The sequence below is a fragment of the Grus americana genome, chromosome 3, assembly GCF_028858705.1.
Source record: "Grus americana isolate bGruAme1 chromosome 3, bGruAme1.mat, whole genome shotgun sequence".
Classification (NCBI taxonomy): domain Eukaryota; kingdom Metazoa; phylum Chordata; class Aves; order Gruiformes; family Gruidae; genus Grus; species Grus americana.
Window position 1 is genome coordinate 15,973,091 of NC_072854.1, and position 11,847 is coordinate 15,984,937.

General features: G+C 41.2%; 1 protein-coding gene across 4 annotated transcripts in view; it reads left to right on the forward strand.

Moving 5' to 3' along the window:
* ROCK2 (Rho associated coiled-coil containing protein kinase 2) overlaps positions 1-5,249 on the forward strand; it is a 104,862-nt gene extending 99,613 nt beyond the window's left edge. For 2 of the 4 annotated variants that reach the window (XM_054821630.1, XM_054821632.1), the window contains 2 exons: positions 1,808-1,917; positions 3,146-5,249. In XM_054821630.1, the coding sequence (XP_054677605.1) occupies positions 1,808-1,904 (97 nt within the window). In that variant the 3' untranslated portion in view covers positions 1,905-1,917; positions 3,146-5,249. The remainder of the gene's footprint in view (positions 1-1,807; positions 1,918-3,145) is intronic. The other 2 variants (XM_054821631.1, XM_054821633.1) reach the window with 1 other exon arrangement.
* Positions 5,250-11,847: the final 6,598 nt, after the last annotated feature.

Here is an 11,847-nt window from a genome sequence, read left to right on the forward strand (position 1 = left end):
AAGGGCAAACCAGTTTTTCATAGAGACAGTACAACTTCCTGGGCTGCATCAAAAGAATCATGACCAACAGGTCGAGGGAGGTGATTCTGCCCCTCTGCTTCACTCTCATGAGACCCCACCTGCAGTCCAGCTCTGGGCTCCCCTGTACAAGAGAGACATGGAGCTGTTGGAGTGAATCCAGAGGAGGACCATGAAGATGATCAGAGGGCTGGAGCACCTCTCCTGTGAGGACAGGCTGAGAGAGTTGGGGTTGTTCAGCCTGGAGAAGAGAAGACTTTGGGGAGACCCCAACTGTGGCCTTCCAGTACCTGTAGGGGCCTACAGGAAAGATGGTGAGGGACTGTTTATGAGGGAGTGTAGTGACAGGACAAGGGGTAATGGGTTTAAACTGAATGAAGGTAGGTTCAGACTAGATATAAGAAAGAAATTCTTCCCTGTGAGGGTGGTGAGACACTGGAGAAGTTGTGGATGCCCCTTCCCTGGAAGTGTTGAAGGCCAGGCTGGATGGGGATTTGGGCAACCTGGTCTAGTGGAGGGTGTCCCTGCCCGCAGCAAGGGGGGGTTGGAACTAGATGACCTTTAAAGGTTCCTTCCAACCCAAACCATTCTATGATTCTATGACTTCTGCTTATCCATTCAGTTCGATCGTGCCAAAAGGATAATTCCAAATTGAAAAAAATCAACTTTAAGATACTTTAATACATATTAAATTCTTTAAGTGTTTTAAAAATTACAATGCCATAGTTCATATAATAAATGAATATTGAGCCTTTTCAGGGTATCTCGCATTTAAAAGTATAAAAAATTTTAAACCTGAAAACCCCAAAAAACCCTGAAACCCATTTTGTTTAAAGCGTGTGATTAACTTCATTAAATGCTGTAGCATGTTTTAGTTAAAACACACTGAATGCTCTGTTAGGGTACGGTTTCTATCTCTGCCTCCTATGGTTGGCATACATTCCTGATTTTAAATCCATCGAGCTCACTGGAGAGATGACTAGACTGGGTTTCATTTCTTGCAGCTATAGCAATTGAGAAGTCAGTGCTTACGATATTTGTCTAAGATCCTTTGATAACAACAGAAAGAGATACATGCTTCTAGACAATGATTCATCCCGTCCCAAAATAATTGCCTAAAATAGGTAAAATGACTCATTTGCTGACAAGGTTTGCCTTGCTTGCTTTCTTTGTTCTACAGTGACCATAGAAGGAGCTCAGGCAGCGATGCCTAGAGAACAAGTTAATGCATCCTCATTTTTGGCGTTGCTTGGCTTTAAATAATGAGCTACAGGACAGCTGTATGGTGTAATCCCACTGTATTTGGGATATAGTGAAATCCAGCTGTATTCGTTTGGAAATTCAGATTATGCTATTTTATTTCATGTTCTGTTCAGGAATTAAAATTATTTTATTTTATTGGAAAAATTGTTAGCCTTGCGTTATTGTCTAGAAAGGGATATCAGGAGAACATAAGACTGCACCTCAGTTAACAAGAACAGCAGCAAAAGAGCAGCTAATTTTATGAAATGTACATGTTGGTCTTTTCTGCTGAAATTTTTTGGGAAAAAATCAGTATGGTAAGTGTTCTATACAATGGAATGATTTGTGAGATACATTTCCAATGAGTACAGTATTCCTGGCTGACATGAACACTAACTGAACCTTCATATTCCATGATAGGCGAAGGAAGGAACCCACCTACCTTAACACAGTCTGTTACTTAAAAAGGCTTAGTGATAACAAATGGAATTTTGAAGTCTTTTATAGAAGCTTGACGCACATTAAACATCAAACCCTCCTGTTGCAGATTACTTGATCTGGCATTTAAGGACTGGGATTGGTCATTTGATGATGTTGATGATATTGATGGTGATGATGATGATGACGATGTTTTTGATTTCTGAAGAAGTATAAGGGGTAAATCTAAATAGAGAGGAATGGATTTGTTTGCCTTTGAATACAGCATGCTATGTTGGATTTTGTTTCTCAAAGCAGAGAAAACACAAGATCTCATTTAATATTTTAAACAGTAAAAATGAGATTCTGTTCATGATGTCACATTGTTAGAGGAGTCTTTTACATTAAAACAAAGTTGTTGCCTTTGTTAGTGTTTTTATTTTTCTAATTTTTGACCTTTTTTCAAAATTCATGTCTGCCTGCCTGGGGAAAAAACCAAACTGTTGTCAGAGTAGTTGCTCATCTGTAGTGCTAATGCTGCTAACCTCTGTGGGTAATTTTTGAAGGCTGAAAGGGAGAGTGTAGCAGTTAGATGTTTAGCCGAAATAGAATTGGTATTTGCAAATACTTTTAATTTTTAAGCTTTTAACATAAACTGACTGGACTATGGCTAGCAGACATGAAATCACTGGAGTTCTGCATTTTGCTTTTCTACCTGTGTTATGAAGTGAATTTGACTTGGCTTTCCTTTGCAGTGCTGTGCTTTTTGGATACCTAACCATGCACTTGAAAACTACGTAAACAAATGGGCTTTGCAGCTTCTGTGATACGGTTTCCTTGACTGCTTTAGAAAAAATAATGGCCGTTTTATTCATCTAATTTGTCCCATGGCTTACTTAAATACGCAGTGTGAATGTAGTGGAAATAGTGATAACAGTTTTGCAGTTCTCAATGTTTAATCATTCTACATGTTGATGCAATGTTATGTTCACATGGAAAAAACTCCCCTAAATTCCTAGGAATTCTTTTAAATAGTATGTAAGGTGTGTCTCAGCCTTATAAAAGAATGGGCGATGACAGCAGCACTGTACCTCAGCTGTGGGCTCAGTTAACTGAGCTGCCAGCCCTTGTAGAATTTAACTGGCTTAGTGTTTACAGTAACAACCATTACGTTAATTAAATATACTGCATCTTTATGTATTAAAAGCGTACAAATTACTAATCTTTCAGAAGTGACTATTACATTATATTGTACTTTACCCTCATATATTCCAAGGGGGTTGAATTGATTTGGGACTGTAATGCATAAGGATGTACTATACTTAAGTAACGATGCTGTTGGATGCAGAGGAATGACATTTCTCCCAAGTTTGCTGATGAGACCATCTTAAATGAAGACTGAGGAGTCTATTTTTGTCAAATTTACATTCATTGCATTTACTGACCAAACTCCCCTCTTCTTTTTCAGCTAACTGCTTTCCGTGAATGCAGACGCAATTCAAGGTGATCATTTTCTTCCCGTTACAGCAAGACTGAAACATATCCCAAAATATATTAAAAAAATCTATATTTTCCTGACAGATTGTGCTATATATATCAGAGGTTTACATTTTTGTTGCAATATAAATTACTAATCTCTGAGGGTATTTCCTGTATTCTCCTGAGTGACTGATCAAATGAGGAATGGTTGGTAAATAATAAAAGGATATGTTAGGTAACCTTTTAAACTCTGTTCCACAAAAGCTTTCTTGGCAAGACACATACACTACATTTCATAAAAGGATCGAGAGGAATGACTATTAAAACGGAAGAAACTGACTTTCCAGCTTTTGTAAAGATGCCACCAGCATGTCTGCGAGAAAAACAGGAGGAAGAACAACCATAGTGATATAGACTGCATCTGTAAGAAGTGACCATTATACTGTGTATATATATTGTACTGTAATACTGCAAGAGGGTTTTAAAAATCTTTCCACTTTATTTTTTTATGCTTATTAATCAGATACCGTTACTTATTGCAGTTGCAACTATGCACTTGTATAAAGCCATAATGTTGAAGTTTATATCATTCATACATGTCTATCAAAAGCTGCATGTCAGTGTTCAGCAGCTAGTATAAGTTTGAAATATATACTAGTTTCAGCTATGTCATCATGGGCAGTCCTGTTTTACTTGTCTAATTGCCTTAATTTAATTTTTTTTTCAAGTTTTTTGCCCATTCTCTCTATTTAAGGAAAAAAGAAGGTTTACCAGCTCTTAGGATGCAATTTTGCTTTGTGGCAGAAAAAAGAGTGCACTATTTTTACACCTAGTAAGTATATCAATGTCAGCCTATTTTGAATGTATATCGACTGGTTTTAAGGGTGGAGAAGTGTTGGTTACAGAAACAATGTCTGATACCATTGGAATTACCATTTGCTTGTACGTGTAACTGCTCGTCCAGCCCTTTTTGCAAACCTCAATATTAGTTATTGACTTATATTAACCCTCATTAAGTGCTCTGAAACTTCATTTTGCCTTGTTTTTGCATACTCTCGTAGATGTGTTTTTTATTTCTGGGAAAAAAAAAAGAATCTGTGACTATTTTTACATTTCACAACACAATATCTGAGGACTGTCACAAAATTTAAGAAAACTAAAACATACTGTAGATGTATTTTAAAATTTTAAATCCGGTTCTCTAGCACATAGCTGTAGGCATAGATAAATATTTCAGTAGTGTGTTTTGAGAACTGATAGCTGGGAAGAAAGGGCCTCAGAGGCACTTAATCTGACTTTTTTTTAACTTGGAGTTGTACAAAAAATATAATTTATGTGGGCTCATTCATGATGTGTTCATAATTATCCCAGAAAATGCATGTTTTATACAACTACAGTATGCGATGTTAAACATATTGACAGTAAAAAAATGTAGTCTCCTATTTGGTCTCTTTATATATATAAATATATATATATTTAAAATATATATATATAAAATATTGTGTGGGAGTGCAGTAATTTAAAATATGATCTAACACTTCAATGAAGGAGGACATTTCACTTTAAAATTTTGTTTGTTTGTTTTTGTTTTTTAAAGAGTGTTGAAATGTTTGGAAGGATAGGACCGTGATTTATTTAACACTATCATGAAAGGTGGACTTGGAAACACTGAAATACTGAAAAAGAATAAATATATTTACATTTTGTACATTACAGTTCAGCTTGACAGAGCCAGAATGTATTCAGTCTTCTATTTACGCACTCGCAAAGTAAAATGGTGTTTGTGAGTTCTTAAATTCAAACCTAAAACTTTCATCTAATTTCTGTTAGGTATTATAACCTGGCACACAGCAACAGTGTTTTTTCCCTGCTTGTTTTGATTTACAGAAGTACGGTATATTTTTAGGTAATGCAGATTTGCATAGAGTACAACATTAAAAATGTATACAGTAAAACTGTTTCCATTCACTGAATGCATAAATATTTTATATATATATATAAAAAATGTTACATTGTGGGAAGTTCTATCCTTTTCTGAATTGGAGAATATTATATATATATTTTTAAATAAACTATTTGAGTAAGGTAAAATAGTTCCTGAACTTGAGAAGCTGGTAATTAATTGCAATACTTAACTATATAGGCAACTACTGCGGCAGATAAGGGAAAGGCAAGGGTTGCTCCAAAGGAAGCCAAGCAAAGGTCTGAGGGAGCTCTCTGGGCAGCCCCTCAGGTGCTGGCACTGGATCTCTTGCACTTTCTCCCCTTGCCTTGCCCTCATTTACTGTGGATCCCTGGGGCCCTGTGAAGCCTGACGTTTTAGGAAATGTACTGTATTCTAGTATTCACTAGCCACAGTTTATTCATTCTATACTTGTACAAATAGTTACTAGCTGTACAGACGGCAGGCTGTATTGAGGTGCTGCCACAGAAGGGTATGGGCTGATAGGGAGCACTGGAAGTCCTCTGGTCTGACCAACGTAGCGTAGGTTTCTCAAGGCTTTTGAGTTTTCAGTGCCTCTCAGGATGGAAGTATCACAGCACTCCTCAGTTCTCCTTCATGCAGTTTGTCCCAAAACAAAGGAACTGCATGGGCTGTCATGTGGAGATCATTTGGCCAACGGCATGATGTGCACAAACCTTGTTTTGTACCCAGGACACACAAGGCAAAGCTGCTCTTCTGTTCTTCTCACTTGTCCTCCTGCTCGAGACAGAGCTTCCATCTGCTGATCTGTGGAATTCACAGAACTCTTAAACATGAGTTCCTGGGGATTGTGGTGTTTCCTTATAAAAGGTGGTAACCTTTTAAAATTTTTGAGAGAAGAGCATATTCCTCGACTAAGGAATATTCATCTTAAAGTCACTGACGTTTAAACACTTTCTGTTTGTAATAGGGCTGTCCCAGCAAACAGGACATTTTTCTGGCCTGGATGACTTTATCTATAGAAATTCTCTCAATGCAAGTCCTTTTGTTTCACAAGAGTAAACAAATAACATAGCCAGGCTACAAATTAACCTTCTGGAAGAATCGGAGGTCAAACTGGGAGCCAGAAGCTCAAGACACTTGTAGGGAAGTTGCTGTTTGGTTCCTTCCCATCCAAGAGCTCACCAGCACAGAAGCTGGACAGGAAGACCCCATCGGAGTTAACAAAGACCTTTCTGCAAGGAGATTTCCACTTCTGTCCTGGTTGTGTACAGCCATTTCCTACTCCTAGTGATTCCTGCCAAAGCTCAACCCCTCAGTGCTGCCAGCGATCCTGCACCAAGTCTGCATGCTGAAGAAAACATTGTGGTTCTTGTGCTTCTCAGTGTGGTTGATGCTGTAACCAAATGTGCCATGGACCATAGTACCGTGGTACTAGGAAATGTGCAAGAGGCTCGGGTGTCTTGGCAGTTGGCAGCAGTGGCCAGATTTAAAGCATCACTGAAGTTTCACTGCTGTTGAGAGACACTGAACCTCCTACGTTTTTGACAGGCATTCAGTGGCACTCTGAAGTCACCCAGGCCAGGAAAGCTGCTGCTAGAGATGGTAACACTTTTCTCTTTAGTTTCTCAGGCAGTCTCAGATGATTATTGTGACCAGCAGGTCAAGGGAGGTGATCCTGCCCCTCTGCTCTGCTCTGGTGAGACCCCACCTGCAGTACTGCGTCCAGCTCTGGGGGCCCCAGTACAGGAGAGACATGGAGCTGTTGGAGAGAGTCCAGAGGAGGGCCACAAAGCTGATCAGAGGGCTGGAGCACATCTCCTATGAGGACAGGCTGAGAGAGTTGGGATTGTTCAGTCTGGAGAAAAGAAGGCTCCGGGGAGACCTTATAGCAGCCTTTCAGTACCTGAAGGGGCCTACAGGAAAGCTGGAGAGGGACTGTTTATCAGGGAGTGTAGTGACAGGACAAGGCGTAACGGGTTTAAGCTGAAGGAGGGTCGATTTAGATTAGATGTTAGAAAGAAATTCTTTACTGAGAGAGCGGTGAGGCACTGGAACAGGTTGCCCAGAGAGGTTGTGGATGCCCCATCCCTGGAAGTGTTCAAGGCCAGGTTGGATGGGGCTTTGGGCAACCTGGTCTAGTGGAGGGTGTCCCTGCCCATGGCAGGGGGGCTGGAACTAGATGATCTTTAAAGTCCCTTCCAACCGAAGCCATCCTGTGATTCTATGATTATTAGAAATCAGAGTGTTTGTGTTTGTAACCTTACAATGTATTAGTTTCCCATCTAGCTTTGAGACTGTCATCCTTGGAAGAGGATTTATATATCTTGGTCTCAAGTGCTTTCACCCATCCTGTGCTTGAACAGAAAAGCTCACTGTAAAACCATTGCTCCTACAAGTGGGGACTCGGAGGAACTGTAACTTATTAGGACAGGGATGCTAATTACCAGGCCTTGTTACGAAGATAGGGGTTTTGAATCTTTGCCCCTTTGTAGGTGGGAGGCATTGTTTTATAAGGGTAAGAAAGTCAAGTTACTACCTGATACTTGCTATTGCAAGTGTGCAGCTAGATTTGACCACCGCTGCTTTTGTTCCAGTAATCTTACGGAAGCTCCAGGATTAAAGTGATCTTTCAAAATGAAAGTCACAGTGAAAGGCAGCAAAATTGCAAGGCTGTAAGTGGGTGTAGTCCTGCATGCCTTAAAGAAATCTGGAAAGACAGCTTCACCCTGAAAAGAAAGGGTAGAGAGTGCAGCAATTGCATGTCCCTGCAGCCCTTTTTGGATTTCTTGGAGGAGCTCCGTAGAAATGGTTTCACAGCCGACACAACCGCGTGTGATGCTTCAGTCATATTGCCCCATTTTGAGGTCTAGGCCTTCAACATCTGTTTAGCCATGTGAGCCTACCTGTATGTATAGTCTTCAATTGTCACATCCCAGTGCGCCTCTTAGGTCATCCAGTTCTTGCCATTTGTCAGCACCCTTGCTAGCTCTTCGGGATTTTTTTGCCCAGGATGGTGTTGCACCATGTGGTAAGCATGACCACCCAACAAGAAGTGCATCAGGCTGGTGGGATCACTGCTGATGCTCCTCTTTTCCTTTGGCTTGCCAACTGCATAGATACTAGGCACTGAATTGCCGTGTTAGCAACATGTCTTGAATGTGTGCTACTTTTTATTAATGAGTGAATTGGTGGAAACTCTTTTTGGAGGTATCTGAGATATTTAATACCTTAACTGTTCTAAGGCTGAAGGAGCCAGTAACTCCACCATCTGAAACCTCTTTCACATTTGGTGGTCCTGGCTTCATCTCTTACCTCAGCCGTGCTCAATTTCTCAAATAGGCCCTGTCAGCTGATCTTGTAGGCGCAGGTCTGGCTGCAGCTTCAGGACTTGCATGGCCTCATGCGCCTGCGTGATGTCTGGCATATCACATCCTCACTGTACTGGGGGCCAGCTGACATCCAGTAGGATCCGTGTAGCTGCTTGTCAGCTCTGGAAGGGCGCAGGGAATACAGTAAGGGAGCTCCCCTATAGGCTTCCTATACTGTTCAGAGCTACAGTAATGGGAGTTTCGTTACTGGGAAGGTGGGCATACGTGCAAGCTTAAAACAAACGTAACACTGAGAGGAAAATATCCTTGAGCTCAGAGAGACCACAGGGACTGTAAGTCATGCTGATAGTGCATTTCAGGGAAAAGAATTTAGAATCTCTCCAAGTCACTGTCTTGGAAGTCAGCTCAGTGGAATCTATATAGTCAATTGCTCAAAGGGGAAAGAATTTCTTCACAGTAACTGGGTAACTTAAAATGCACTTCACACAAGCTCAATTTGTGCTCTGCTAGAGTCCTGATTGACATGACAGAGGGGACACTGCGGCACAGGAAGCATGTCCTTCCATTTACGCTTTTCAGGTGGCATGAGACAGGTCGGCATCGGTGCTGCTGGCCAAAGCCTCCAAGTTCGAAAGCAGAAATCTTGTACATCCCAGAGTAGGCATATACACAGATGGCTTGCAATTACAATACAGTGGTAAGCAGAATTTATTTTTAGCATGGAGCCATGTTACTATTCAATTTGAATCATAATCATTCTTAGCTAATGTTTCTTGTCTCTCTTCCTGTGAGTCAGTAAAGTCACATACTATACAGAAATACTTGTGTAGGCTACTGACAATTTAAGACAGTTATGAGCTGAAATAATGAAACAAAACAGAGCATGAACAAATTATGACAATTATTTAAATTGTCCTTTAGGCATCCCCAATTAATTTCATCAAAAGTATCATGTAGTGTAAAAAACCTCTTCTTTTACCCCTCATCCAAAGACTGGAATTTTTCCAAGACAGATGGTGCTTGCCCAAACCACTTCCAAAGTAGAATGGATTAGTTGACATCTCTAACTTGAAGATGTCTCTATGTCCATCTTGCCATCAGGCAGCAAATCCTGAGGTCCATCAGGACTTGGGTCTGTCAGACTGCCGAGATCTTGCAATAGGATCCAGATCAAGAGATGAGCTGGCAGGTGCTTATGGTGATGCTTATTGTGGCTCACAGACACCTATTTGACATCAACAGCCATCATCTCCAAGAAGTCTTTAAGTATCTTGGAGAACTCTAGCTCAAAATCAAGCAAATTAAATTCAGTACAAACCAAAAATTTAATAGCATCCTATTTTAAGGGGTTTTTTTTCAGCTCACATTCCAAACTGGGACATCCTTAAACCATTATTAGCGATGAAGGCAGCATTTCATGTTCTGCTTCTTATGTAAATATGAATCTCAACTATCAAAGAATCTGGAAGGGAATGGAACAAACCAGCCTGAAAAGAACTAGCAGGGAAGTAATTATGATTTATCATCATAGAAAATGCAGGGCTGGGAAACTACCTCATTTGAGCTGATCTTCACAACTGCGTAGCTTTTCCTTGATAATCATTCTTCCTGTGGGCTCTGAGGTGTCATTTCCTTCCCCCTCCCCTGCCCCCCAGATTACATATCTTCCTAAATGGATAATGATTGGTGGAGGAAGAATAATTTTGCCTCATTTAAAGGCACGAATGAACGCTTTCTACAAGTTGTAAGCTGTTTGGGACCTTTTAGCTAATTTGCGAATGACTTTCTCCAAAAAGTCAAAGTGCTTTAAAATGTGGCTCCTGCGCTCCAGCGGTTGAGGTGTGTATGTGCCTCCCCCCCCCATGCCTCTCTCCTGTTCAGTGGCTTGGATGAGCAGAGCCGGGTTGGGGAGCAGCTCTGTGCACAACCGGGCTCAGGCAGGGAGAGGCAATAACATCTTTCGCTGGAGGAAGAAACACATCTGCTCTACGAGGTTTTACTCTGCGCAAAATGCTCGGCGTCACAGAGGCCCGTGGGGTGGGGGAGATGATGGGTTTGCGTTTGTGTGCCACGCTCCTGCTCACTGAGGAGTTTGGAAACAGGCTTTGGGAAAGGTAAACTACATACATCTTCCACCACCTGCTCCCCACTTCCAGACCTGCAACCTGCTGTCTCTGGAATCGTGCCCATGTTTTGGGGAGATAGTAAATATCATGATTTCTCTTCCATGCTGTGAAACCAAGCTTTGTGGCAAACGCACAGTCACAGTTCACCATCTCCGCAGCTGGAGAGGTTTGGGGTTGTTCGGTGGGCTGTCCTAGAGTCAGATCTCGTCTCTTCACAGGCAAGACAACTCACACTTTTTGAAAGCCCTGACAGGGCCAGCGCTTTATCAGCCAGGACAGGAAGGGCTGTTTTACCCCATGAGCTTGCTGTGAGCTGGAGCAGTTAGACACCGAGCGTGTCATCCCGCACGACTAGAGGGCCTGTGACTGGAGATGGATTGCTTCCAGCCCTGGGGATAGAAGTTGCTCTCTGACTTACGCACCGCAACAAATCCAAGGTGCTTTCCCTGCCCGCCCGGGGCCCACTGCTGCAGCACGCGGCAAACAACATGCTCATGTCCAGCCTGCTGCTGTTGAATGACAAGTTTGAGATTTATCCTCCCCACGTCTCTTGTCTAGAGCTATTGTCTTTAATCCAGCTACTCAGAGGATTACGGTTTACGTACCGGAAAACCACTGGCTCTGCACTTTCGTAGGGCTTGCCCCAGGCTTGCCCATACTTCTACCTTACAAAAGTGAAATAAAGTATTCTCTGGATGGGGGAAGTGTGTAAAACTATTTACTGCTCCCTTCTGATTTGTTCTGTATCTCTGGCAGCTTGAATGAGAACTCATGGTCCAGCTTTCCAAGTCCACAACATTACCTTAAGCTTGTGAATTATCCAGCTTTGTTTCTTTTCCTCAGCCTCTTTTTTTTTCTGCAGGTTTCTAAGACGATTTATTAAGTATGTTAAGTAACCTATAAAGGACTTTGCTTAAATGCATTTTCAGCAGTTTATGACCAAAAAAAACCCCCCAACTTGAAGTGCTGACCCTCACACTGACAATGGAGTGTCTTCATTTTGCTACAGCATCACTCAGGAGTATGAAAGATGTCAACAACAGACAGGGTTTGGACTCTATACAAATCTTTCTCTATTAAGAAAAGGCTTTAATTAAAAAAAAAATGAGATGAGAAGTAAGTGTGATGTTTTTCATTTAGGATGCTGGAGCTCTTTAGCATGTTACAGGTTAATATACAGCCTGATGCTTCAAATATTAAGGTGAAAGCTGCCCATTACTGACCTGTAATGAGTATTTCATTTTCTCTCCATAGATGGAAACAATAAAAAATGAAATGTAATGAAAATTAACTGTAAGAATGACATTAA